Source organism: Rhipicephalus sanguineus, chromosome 3 (genome assembly GCF_013339695.2).
Source record: "Rhipicephalus sanguineus isolate Rsan-2018 chromosome 3, BIME_Rsan_1.4, whole genome shotgun sequence".
Classification (NCBI taxonomy): domain Eukaryota; kingdom Metazoa; phylum Arthropoda; class Arachnida; order Ixodida; family Ixodidae; genus Rhipicephalus; species Rhipicephalus sanguineus.
This window is the reverse complement of record NC_051178.1, coordinates 201,924,644-201,937,706: the sequence shown is the minus strand read 5'-3', so window position 1 is coordinate 201,937,706 and position 13,063 is coordinate 201,924,644. Positions and strand designations below refer to the sequence as shown.

The following is a 13,063-nucleotide window of genomic DNA, read 5'->3' as shown; positions in this document are numbered from 1 at the left end:
CCCAGAGGTCAACACCACCCAGCCGACCGGGAGAGTGGTAGATATAAAAGGCGCGTTCGTAAAGCCTCCAGAGTCTGTGACCGTGGCGCAGTGGGTAGCGTGCCCAGCATATGCTGTTGCGGACCGTGCGGTCGTGGGTTCGATGCCCGTTGACGGTGCCTTTTTTTCTTTGCCATCTGATTGTGTATATTTTTTCAACGTCATTTCCGTGACGGAAATACGTCACTGAAGTCTTGGTGGACCCCGGCATAAAACACTTTCGTGTTAAAAATACTGCAGCTAAACGCAGTGACGCTGTTATTAGATTTTGTTTTAGGTTGCCTAAAAAGCGACGATGTGGAAGAACGTGAAAAGAAAGAATTGTAATGTAATTATATTGTACTTTCAATCTATGGTTGGTTAGTTCGGCTTTCACACGGCGTTTACCATTTCGTCTGGTGACTTCGGATTACAAAAGATGCACGAAACTTGCCTTAGCATTCTATAAATGGAACTTTTTTAATTATAACCACATTGTGCAAGCAACTACCGCTGCTTCTGGTTTGTCGGAGAGCTTTTGCAATCATTTCATGAAAAGTAAAACTTAAGGTATTCCTGAAATACAGCCGGGAGTCTCGTTGCTTCTATCTTCTGCACCCACAGCAGCAATATTTTGCGTATTTGCTGCTCTAAAAGGGTATTCGATTTCTTTTGTGCGAAGGACGTCCACAATACGATCTCGCAACTCCTTTTTTGTTTGTTTCTCGACGAAAGAAAGATATCGGCAAGCTGGCGATCATTTAATACAGCGAATTCCAGCTGCTTAAGGGGACAGCACAGAGGCACAGACAAGAATTGCAGCTTTTAAACGATCCTTTTACTTTTGGTGGTCGGAGTTCGTCAGAACAAATCACAACGTCATTTCGCAAAATGGTCCATTTACCGTGTCCTAAAGGTCGAAAGATCAAAAAGATCGTTACAGAAGCCAGTACGAGTACAGGCACGTTCCCAGGGCATGTAAGGAACTACTCATCTCTCTTACCAGCAACGCCGTTAAAAGAACCCCACTGTTTCTTTTTTTTTTTTCTTTGGCAGGCGTTCGTAGAGCTTCAATGTACACCTAAAAACGTAACGCAAGGCAGCGCTTAGAAGGAGTATCGCAAATCGATTGCCCCTTATATTAGTGCCGGCTATATTCCAGATTTCTCCCCTCTTTGACAGCTGGCATTTTCATAAAACTTTCCAGGATTCCTTCTGAAGATTTTCCAAAGAAAAAGAAAGTTCCCGCGGGTGTTCCGTTTTATATCAGAGCACCAGTACATTTTATGTTCCTTTATTTCCGGCTCTCTTCTCTCCTCCTCTTTCTTGAATTTTCAATTTTTTTATCGGTCTACGCAGGATCAGGGCGGGCGTGTGAAGGGTGGCAAGCGAGGCGGCAAGAGCGGACCTCGCGCGAGCAAGTATGCGTTAGGAATACGTGCCGTCCCGCGTAAAGATGCAACAAGCAAATACATATACGGATGACACGACAGACAGCAGCAACTGCTAAGCGGCGAGACTCAAAGCGTCGCAAATGGCACATGGCAAATGGATGAAAAAAGAGGCCTGATGCGCCAGTAGACAAGCGAGGGCCCATGACGGTGTCGCCGTCGATGCGAAGAGACGGAACACATAGTTCAGCCGGAAACGAGAGGAAAAAAAAAAACGAGATAAAGGACGTAAAGGACGAAGACACTTAAACAGAAGTGGATGGCAAGATTCCGAAGGTCCAACATAGATTGACAAACGTGAGCAGGGTGCGGTAGAAAAGCACATATATAGAGATTGTCGGGGAAGATAATGCGCTACAGAAAGAAGTGAACAGTTCCAATTGAAAGAAAATAACAGTAAGAAATTGTACGGGCCTTGATACACGAAAAATGAAAAAAAAAAACGGTCTCAAATGAGACAGAAATGAAGAGGAGCATGTCCGTCATCACGTCATTTTATTGGATTCGCCGGGCAAGACGTCCCACTCGGAACAGTTGGAGTGGAAACGTCCTCGTACGCTGATTCCTACATAGCTTTTGATTCGGGGCTCTTCCCCCTCCACCCATTATTTTATTGCTCCCAATTTTTTCTGACTTGTACTTTTCCTTTTCTGCTGAAGTTATATACCTATGCTTTCTTTTCTTGGTCCCGTGCAGGGATCCAGCAGCGTGAAGTGAATGATGTGGCTTTTCTTACTTCTGTAATATCTTTCTCCCCCGTTTACATTAAATTGTTTGGTTTCCTCACTCACATTTTTTTTTTGCTTATTTGATTAGGAGGAAAACTCTGGCAATATATGTATTGTATATGCGCCTTACTTTTTGTACTTCTGCCCCCGCGTTCCAAACTAGCTACGAAGTTTCTGAGCAGGTGCACGTGGGGATCGTTTCGGCAATGCGTCTCTAAATTGTATATCGTGCGAAGGAGTTAAGCTATGTTTTTTGCGTGTTTTCGAATTTATTCTGCCTATATGGAGTCAATAAGAATCCTTAGCTCTCAGTCGTTGTCGAGTTTCAAGGAGAGGGGTCTTCTGGCAAGGGAACTCATAGGAAGGGAGCACGGAATATCAGGAAACATAATTGACTCTAGAGTCCCGAAAGATGTACCCCCGTACTGGATTTCAACAGCGCTGATTGCACAAGCGAGGAAAACGCAGTTTTTTTTCTTTAGATATCCGGCTTTAACCGAGGTTTTTCCCACTGTAAACTGATGCGCGTTCACATGAGAAAAAATGTCAACTGGATATGCAAACATGTTCCATTCAGTCTGTTATCCAATGGTTGGCATGGAATTTGAGTGCAGGCAGCTCAATCCCTACACGTGCGTCGAAAGAGTTGGGCTTCTCTTTCTGACTGCTTACTTTGGAAAAAGGGTCCGAAATACTTTTTACGATGCTTTTATTAGCGTTAGGTAGTGAGTATTTAATACTTCAAAATTCATTTTTTAGGTAAGAAAAAACAAACAACGCGCTATGTTTTAACGATAAGCAATAATTTCGCGCGCTTCCTTTTGGTGCAGAGTCGTTGCACAAATCGCCTCATCCGTTCAGTTTTGTTCCGATGGCGCATGGTACGACGCACACTAGATCTGTAAAATTATTATTATGGTCATTTTTTGAAGCTAATGTGAAGCGACTGTTTACCCTCTCCGCACCGGAGCCACACACGATTTAGTTCTGCGTTCAACAAACAAACAAACAAACAAACAAACAAACAAACAAACAAACAAACAAACAAACAAACAAACAAACAAACAAACAAACAAACAAACAAACAAACAAACAAACAAACAAACAAACAAACAAACAAACAAACAAACAAACAAACAAAAGCATTATTTTCGAGGTTTCTATGCAGCCCTGCATAAGATGTTTGATCCTTATAGAGAGAGAGAGAGAACTGTAATGCGGAAAGGCAGGGAGGTTAACCAGAAAACATATCTGGTTTGCTACCCTGCACTGGGGAAGGGGTAAGGGGAGACAGAAAAGTTAGAAAGAGAGGAATGGGATAGGGAGGGAGGGAAGCACGAACACACACACACACAGGAGTGTCACAATCGTTCAACGAGGCGGGTCGCTCGCAAAAACTTCATCAGCGCCTTCGTTGCTTTCTGGCGTGAAACTCGATCTTTCCGACATTCCAAGATTGACTGCTCAGAAAGCGGCTGGTCGTCGAGGCGAGCAAACACTGCTGAGAGGGACTGTCTCTCAGAGCTGTACTGAGGGCACTGCCATAAAATATGTTCAATGGTTTCGTCATTGCAGCAATGGTCACATGCAGCGCTGTCTGTCATTCCGATGCAGCAAGCAAAGGCGTTCGTAAAAGACACCCCAAGCCACATACGTCAGAGAAGGGTCGTCTCGGATCGGGGTAGGCCAGATGGAATAGTGAGTCGTAGGCATGGATCCAGGCGGTGAAGACGGGTGTGGAGAAAACCGGACATGTTCCACATAGACCTTGCGATATCATGCGCAAGCGTATTGATGTTTGCTACTGCGTCGCTTTTTGATAGTGGGATAGGTTCCATCACGCCATTTTCGTGAGCATTCTTAGCTGCATCGTCGGCATGCTCGTTACCGATGATGCCGCAGTGGCCTTGCAACCACTGAAAAGTTACAGCATGACCTTCGTCTATTAGTCGATGGTACAGTTGTCTTATTTCTAGCCCCAATCGGTCTTGAGCCCCACGACGTAGAGCAGTTCGAAGACATTTTAGAGCTGGCTTCGAATCAGTGAGAATGCTCCATATAATCGATACCATAACGTTCTGTAAATATTAAGGCACGTGTTTGTTCACATCATCAGGTGCCTTTTGCTGCTTCAGTTGTAATCTAGCAGAAATGCTCAAGGTTGAAGTTGATTTCAGGCAAAAAGCAGAAAAAAAGGTACAGCTTGCCTAGGGGACCAACGAAAAGGCATAACAGCCTGACAAGGTGCCTGCCCCCTGAAAACCCAAAATCCCACCAAAATGACACAATGCTCAGTGTCAACATTATGTCAATAAGGAAATAAGCATAAATTAGTTGCTACATGCCAGTCACATGTGAACAAGAAAACAAATAGATGAGCTAATTGGCCCAGGCATTGACATCAGTAAGGCATATATGTGGCTAACAAATGAAACAAAGTTTAGAGAACAAAAACAAACGTGAATGTGATTTGCATGACGAAACGTAAGATATCAATACATAAGGCTTCAAATAATTCAAGAGAAACAAATACTTTAGAGAATACAAAAAAATGATTAGGATGATGGTGATTATTATTTGTGTAGATAGTAAGTGTGACGGAATCTTCCGTTCAAAAATCCCGTATGAGCCTATATCGTCAATCAGAGTAGCTACAATCGGGTGTTCGTTCAGAAAATGCGAAATCTGATACAATAGTTTTTGTGTGCCGTAGTTTGTAAGTGGTTTTTCTTTTTTATGCGCCCTATGCCGTAGGTTGTGACTGTGGTAACTCGGAAGGTGCCTTTGATAAAACTCTGAACGATCAGATCGTACCTGTTTATAAATAAGCATAGCCAGTTTTTGTTTCATGACGTTGGTTATCGTTAGTATTTCATGTTCCTTAAAGAAAGGCGCTATATGATGCCTGAACGATACCCCTGATGTTAGTCGTATAGCTTTTGTTTTTTGTAAGATATTAATTTTATCAGTGTTTGCTTGAGTCGTATTAGAAGACAATAATGGAGATGTGAGTGAACAACTGTCTAATATAGTTTTTTTTTTAACCATTGAGGGAGGAGTTATCGCAATTTGCAGATGATACCCGTGGATCTGGAAATCTTGGTACGGACGTGATTGGTGTGTAAAGACCAGTCTAAGTAAAAATATCCCAAGAAATTTATGCGCTGTGGCACGTTCAATTTTCTGCCCTTCGAATGCTATTGTAGGTTCGCTTGCGATAGCCTTATTGCGTGGACGGAATAAAATGTGTTTTTTCTGTTTAGTTCTAATCTACTACAGTTAAGCCAGTCAGATGTGTCAACCAAAGGTTTGCTTGTTGTTCAAGGTGATTGAGGGAGTTACCGGCAAATAATACACTGGTGTCATCAGCGTATAGAACTACATCAGGTGTTAATGGTTATGTTAGGAAGATCGTTGAGATTGCCGCGCGCGCTTCTCAAGAAAAGCTATGGGTAACGTTTTAACTCAGGTTAACGACCAATCGTCTTGCTAAAAAAATATCAACGACAACTTCGTTTTGTGGAACTTATTTTTGTGAATCAGAGGGCTGGTTGTGATGCATAAAGCGATTTCGTGCAAACATGGTGCACTTTCTAAATGTATTGGATGAACTCTCGTGCTCATTCTTTTCGCGTTACGTACATTCACCGAAAAAAGTGTCCGCACCCGTTGTAGGTAGCTCTCAGACAAAGACTTCAAGTGCAAATTGGTTGCGTCACCTGGTTATCTTGACAGTCCCGGTGTCGCAACGCTTCCCGCATGGTCACTTTAAGAATTTCGACACGGACGTCCTTCGAACGCGAACTCAATTTTGAAGATTTAACAACCCCACGTTCGCGAAAAAAAGGTTAAGTTCAAGCACCTGGGCTTAAAGCAGTGTTTAGACTAGTTCTTTTTCTTGCTTTCTTGGAATTCCTCGTTATGTTCGGGACAACGACCGTTTGTCAAAGCACTAACCCGTCGCCGGTGCAACGAACGGAACGCGTGACGAATGTGCCGCCGGCGAACAAATCTTCATCAACTGCCTGTTTCTGGCCGGCAATATACAGCTCCATAGAAAGAAGCCGGGCTAGCTGGACCCAGTGCAGCAGGCGCCAGCAGCGACGACTGAGCCATGCCGAAGGAAAGCCGGGACGTGTGCGGAATAAGAGACGTCGCCTTCGGGCCGTGGTCAAGGATGCTCCTCGCGCGCCCCGGTTAACACCCCTCGCCCTGGAAGCCGTCTTTTATATCTTGCGCCCTGTTCGGACAATAGGCATTTAATGAAGAGTAATGGGGTCCGCTGATTGTGGGGCAGGCGCGATACGTTTTACTGCCCCGTTTGAGCACAAGTTATATTGCGCGCCGCCGACCGCTGACCGGTGGTTTTCGGTTCGCGGCGCCCCCAGGAACAAAACCATGGCCTGCCATTTTTGCTTGGCACCCATTAGGTTCTACCACCCTGCAGTTTTGCGGAAGCCAAGGGCGAGACCACGCGGCTCTCCTTACACGTTTGGCTTTCCTTGTGTTTTTTTTTGTGTGTGTTACGCGTACGTTCTTTGTTTTCTTGTTGAATTGTTTCTTGTGGCTTTGTACGGACATGGAGAGATTTGTGAAGCGCAGTAGGCTACAAAGCGCTGTTTCCTGAATCAAATGCTTCTCAGCACATGACCAGCGCCGAACTTCGACATAAACCACTTTCACGACGTCAGGGAGAAACACCAGATATTGCTTGCCTAGACGTGTTTAGTCTGGCATTACACGTCGAGACATCGTACCACGTGAAGGAGAAAGGACAAGGCTATGTGTATACTTCATGCCGAGAGAGGAAGATAATATGTCTCTGAGACAGATTGTATCAGGTGTACCATAGTTTCTCGTAAAAGATATGGTCTCGGCTATAGTACCACAGGTTAGATTAAACAGTTGATTCGAAACGCTTACGCACACATACCTTAACCTCAAGACATGCAATGAGATCGGGAATCGTAGAATAGATTTCTCGAAGAACTGATGTTGAGCCTCACTATATGGGGACGTGTTTCTTACTTCTGATCAAATGTCATCAGATCATACTGAAAGACAAGAAAGGCACCCGTCGGCTCCTTCAAAGTCCTGCCATTTGTATCTTCCTACGCCTGACATTTGTTTTTATTGCTGCAGTGACAGTCTACAGGGGACAGGAGCTGTTCTTCAGGAGGGTCTCTCGTTCCCACATGGGCGCTTACCACTGCCTCGCCTCGAATGGAGTGCCGCCATCCATAAGCCGGCGCATATTTCTCGAAGTCACCTGTAAGTCTCCGTGCCTTCATTTGAGGAGAGTAGATGTATTGTTTAAAAATAAAAATAAATGCGCAAAAAAGTAGGTGCAAGAATATTGTAGTTGTCCAGCAATAAGTTATGTTCCCGAAATGCCTGTTACGGCAACAAAGTAAGGTACTTGGCGCCGTAATTGAAGTTCATATTTTACAGCTTAAAAAAGGCAAAAAAAGGAAAACCACGGACACGTGATGCGTTTCTTTTGATATGTGTGTTTTCCTGCTTCATTTTTCTATCTGTCTCTCTGTCTCTTTTTGGCCTTCCCTACAGTGTAGGCCAGCAAACTGGGCACCCGTTTACCGGATAACCTTCCTGCCCTTGACATCTAGCCTTTTTTTCTCTCTTTGTCTATGTGACGCATAGACTATTACGTTAGCAATCTTGGGCTATTTCACGAATAGAAATGAGTTGTAGTTTTTATTGCAGACATGCAAGAAATGGCTTATTTCCTCTCTCTACATCGCAAGTGAATCAAAGAATCACAGTATTATAATTGAGCTCATTTTTTTCCTGAGATCTTTCTTATCAAATTTATCTAGCTAACAAATACGCTGCTGTGTCTTTGTTGTTGATTCACTGAAGATGAACCAATTACTGCCCCTTCGTCACATCCACTTGACACAATCTTCTGTATTGTTTTTTCTTCGACCCTCGTTTCGGTACAAAACGCTGTTTGTGTCATGAAAATCTGTGCTTTCCTTTGTCGAATCTCATATCACCTAATTTGCGTGGCATTTAGTTTAGTATTGCGGCGTCTTATACACGCAAGAAGAGAGAGAGAGAGAGAAATGTTAAGCGTTTACCGAATTAAGCGTTTATTATTCACGTACATGCCACTCCAGCGCCAGTAAATCCAAGGCGGAAACGTAGTAGTGTAACTTCAGCAGGATTCGACGTGCGAACGAGTTCCCTGAAAAGCATTAGAAACAAAGCAGCTTCACCTAATAATGGTGTCACACTGTACACTGCTCATCGCGATCGAGCCCGATCAGGATCAAATTTCTCAATGTTCAGTGGCTCCCTTTTGCCGCTTGCATAAAGGAGCCAATCGCGATCCTGAAATTCGATCCAGATCTGGCCCGATCGCGATCAAAACCGTATGGCATCGGTATTAGACGAAGGACGGTAAGAGACCGTCTCCAGTGACACCTCTCCCTTTTACCCTGTGTCATGTATTTCACTGTTCGTCGTCGCCTGTCGTGCTTTACTACTAATTTACTGCATAAAGAAAGCATGTTGTTGCTTTGTAGTAAGCTGCAGAAACGGCAGCAACCACAACTGATAAGTAGGGGTGTGCGAATATCAAATTTTTCGAATACGAATCGAATACGAATATCCACCTTCGAATATCAATTCGAATATCGAATATCAAAGGAAAAATGCCTCCACAGTAACAATATTTTATTTAAAGTGTAGCTATTTGAAAAAAAGAACATTAACAGTCTGACTGGCAACACAACATACACTGCTATCTCCAGAACACAATATCCGGGCTAGCACAATGCACACCACAACACAACCAAATATCACGGCACAATGAAAGTAATGACGACATGTTATCATGAAGAAATATGAGTTGCTCCACATGATCAGGCAGCAGGCGCTCTTTTGTAACAGAGAAACCCCTCCCCCTGCCACTGAAAAGGCACGCTCGCTTGGAACAGAAGTGGCTGGTATAGGGAGTTACATGGGGCGAAGCTTTGCCAGACTGGGGTATCTGAAGGTGCCTACAGTCCGCCACCAGTCACGTGGGTCACTGTCTTTCTTCAGAAGTGGTCCCGCATAGTGTACGAGTGGTAGTGCGGCACGTTACGGCCACATAATAATGAAAATCTACGGTTACATGATCGCCAACAGCGCTGCACGTCGGAGATGCACCAGCAATAAATCATACGTATTGAGAGCTCGTCGCAGACAGATATCGTGCCAACGTGTACTTACGATGTTTATCGCTCATCTCGGCAACGTTTTTAGCGATACGAACGCAGCAGAAATGTGGAAGACGAGTTAATTTATGCATGATAATCGAATCGCATATTCGAATTTTTTGAATATTCGAAATTATGAATATTCGAAACTTTTCGCATATGCGAGTTCCGAATTGAATACGAATATTTCGAATGTAAGTAGGGGTGCGCGAATAATCGCACACCCCTACTGATAAATCAAAGACGTAAAGAATGCAAATGATTGAAATAACCTTTAAGACTTGCTGTTCATACGGCCGAAGCAGTGCATTTCAAACACTATTTTTTTCCTTCACGTTTGACAGTCACACCTATGATCTGGGTGCCCAATCAAGTCGTCGGTGCACCACTCGGTTCCAATGTGGTCCTGGAATGTCACACGGAAGCTCATCCGCCTTCAGAGAACTTCTGGTTCCGCAGCTCTCATCGCCTGGACTCCGCAACCACCAACGTCACGGCAGCCATCTCTAACGACTTGCGCGCCAAGCAGAAGAAGTCCAAAAGGCACGAGGCATACATCACGCGGACAGGGTTGAAGGTATTTTATTTATTTATTTATTTATTTATTTATTTATTTATTTATTTATTTATTTATTTATTTATTTATTTATTTATTTATTTATTTATTTATTTATTTATTAAATAATACTGTCGATTCTCTGTTGCCGGTTCTTACAGGGAGGGTAAAAATAAACACAAAGAAACCAAACAAGCGAACAGGTGTATCAAGTGCCAGCGTAATCATTTAAATACATGTCTAACGATTTTTCGTATTGACAAACGTCACTTAGATTTACCACAGAGCTTGGTGACGCATTCCAAAGTTCAATTACAGCTGGGAAAAAAGAATAACGAAACACATCACTGCGAGCGAAGTACGTCAATAAAACACGACGACGGTTGTGATTAACACGACGGCTTCGTTTCCCTGGCAGTTTCAAGTGCTTATCTTTGTTGCCCATGTAGTGTCCTAAAAAAACTTTCAGCCTGTTCTTTTGCCTTCGTACTTCCAATGGTTCCAGTTCACAGGACTCTAACATCTGCGTGACAGAATCTAACCGGTGGTGCTTTGTGCATATGAAGAGCACGGCACGGCGTTGAACATTTTCTAATTTTTTTCAGGCTTCCTTAATGAGTGCTCCACATGACCGAGGCATATTCTAGTAGTGGTCTAATGAATGCAAATATTGCTGTCTGAAACGACAGATCAACGCGCAAAATAGCAATGTTATTGCTGTTCACTTCATCAAATAAATGGGGAGATTCTTCGAGGTTGCAATCAATCAATCAATCAATCAATCAATCAATCAATCAATCAATCAATCAATCAATCAATCAATCAATCAATCAATCAATCAATCAATCAATTTTTGTTTTCTCATGACAGACTGCACGAAATAGACAGACAGACAGACAGAGAACTTTATTCAGGTCCTGAGGAACTGCGTTGTAACGCCCTCTTTTAGGGGGAATCCGTAGCAGTCGCGGGCCGCTCCCACGTAGGGACCGGAAGACCGTGGCCCTCCGCCCTTTCGCAGGCCCTCTGGACAGCCCGTCGCAGGCCCTCTGGACTGCACGAAATAGGGATATACCATTGGAGGTTCCATAACATAAACTGAATTGGGACCTCCTCTTCATAATAATAAGCATATTTTTCTCTGGCAACGTAAGTACCAAAATGAGTAGTACTATTACAAAATTATAAATAAAGAGATACGGATAGAACTGACTCACTGTAGGCGAACGCACGAGGAGGGCATGAAGGAGGAGCCAGGAGAGGTCGAAGATGTCGTATTTTCCTATCTTCAACGTCTCCTCCTCCTTCTCCTCCTCTATGCCATTCTCGTACGTTCGCTTACAGAGCATCAAGCAAACGTCGGGGAATTTCCCGGTCTGATGAAGTGGACATGCATCATACCGCGGACACATGAGCGTTAATCTTTTTTTCTTTCGTCGATGATTCACGTACATCGCAGTGCATAATTCCAGTATGTTTCATGCGTGAAAGCAAGAACCTAAGTTTGTAGCAATATTGCAATGGAGGAAACCTTATTCGTCGACGAGTTCCTCAAAAATGATAACAATGCAACAAGTTTGATCGAAATATCTTGAAACTTCAGTTGAACGGCCCCCTTTTAAAAGTATTATTAGTGCATTAAATTGCAAGTTATGCTGATATCTTTGTTATGAATTCAAATACAGTCACATAAGCTGATGATCTATGCAATGCTCTCTACAATATTGTATAAGAATGTTTAAATAAAGAGTCGTTTAGTCTTTTCAGTGGTGCTCTAGCTTTCCGCTTCTTAGAGCACTCGTTTCTTTATTAAAGATAGACAATACCATCAACGCTCCCGTGATGCGAGATCAATACAGAGAGAGGCTTCTGAAGTAGATAGCAGTTCACTGTGATGTTTCTTGAAAAGGCCCATGCACGAAACGACAGCGCCCACTCCAATGCGGCACCAAATAGTCAAACTACGAAAGGGCCAATCAGCTCAAAGACACCAGCGGATAGGAATCTTTCCCCAAAGGAATGGCCTGCGCTTCCGAACAACTTACTTGCCAAGGAACCTCAGGAGGTGACGCGCCCTCTGGAGACTTCACCCGCCGCTGATGACGTGCCTAGGGCACGTCGTCAAGTGATCTCTATGCTTCGTTCCCTCATGGGCGCCATTCGAGAGGTGTTATTGGACATGGGGACAACGCCTGCACGGAGTGCACTCAAAGTACTGGACGCTTTGAGCCCAGTGCTTGAATCTCTTGAGTAGAGCCATGGCTACCAACCACTCTTCTTTTCGATCGGAAGTCAAGACAGCGTCCGTCATCCAGTGGAATGCGAGAGGGCTCAAATCACGCCTTTCTGATTTTCGTCAATTTGTGAACACTAACGGTTTCCCCATCATCGTCATTTGCGAGCCCAACATGTCGAAACCTGTCAGATTATCGGGGTACGAAGCTGTCATGTCCTCGACAAATGGGGCATGCAGCAAAATCATCGTTTATGTTCGGCGTGAACTCACTTATTTGCTACAGCCAACTGCGCCTGATGACGACAATCAGTATGTGTGTTTGACTGTTAAAAAGAACAAACTCCTGCATACTTTAATAGGCGTTTATATATCGCCATCGAGTACTTTTAATTCACGAAGATTAGAACATATATTGACTGTATGTCCTGCTCCATGGGTCATTATAAGAGATTTTAATGCGCATCATCTGGCATGGGGAAGCACAAGGACAAACGCAAGAGGACGACGATTGGCAAGTTTCGCCTCGAATCATGGCCTTTCTCTCCTGAATGATGGCAGCCCAACGTTTCTTCGAGGTGTGACGTACGATAGCTGCCTTGATCTTACTTTCGTCTCCAGCTCCTTCACCAGATGTGTTAAATGGTTCTCGGACATTGAGACACACGGAAGTGATCACATTCCTACCTATCTTCACATCAAAGGGCTCTCCAAGTCTTGTCTACAGAAGACCATCAGAATGACTAATTGGACCACTTTCCAGTCTGATATGGAAAATGTTTGCCAAGCGGGCCTGCCCACTGGGCTAGAGCAAGCAATCAAGAGCACAAGACGCAACGCGCCCGATCGTG

The 13,063-nt window shown here is 43.9% G+C and overlaps 1 protein-coding gene across 2 annotated transcripts in view; it reads left to right on the top strand.

Moving 5' to 3' along the window:
- LOC119388123 (hemicentin-2) overlaps nt 1-13,063 on the top strand; it is a 170,900-nt gene that overhangs the window by 114,825 nt on the left and 43,012 nt on the right. For both annotated transcript variants that reach the window (XM_037655771.2, XM_037655770.2), the window contains exons 8-9: nt 7,340-7,468; nt 9,768-10,000. In XM_037655771.2, the coding sequence (XP_037511699.1) occupies nt 7,340-7,468; nt 9,768-10,000 (362 nt within the window). The remainder of the gene's footprint in view (nt 1-7,339; nt 7,469-9,767; nt 10,001-13,063) is intronic.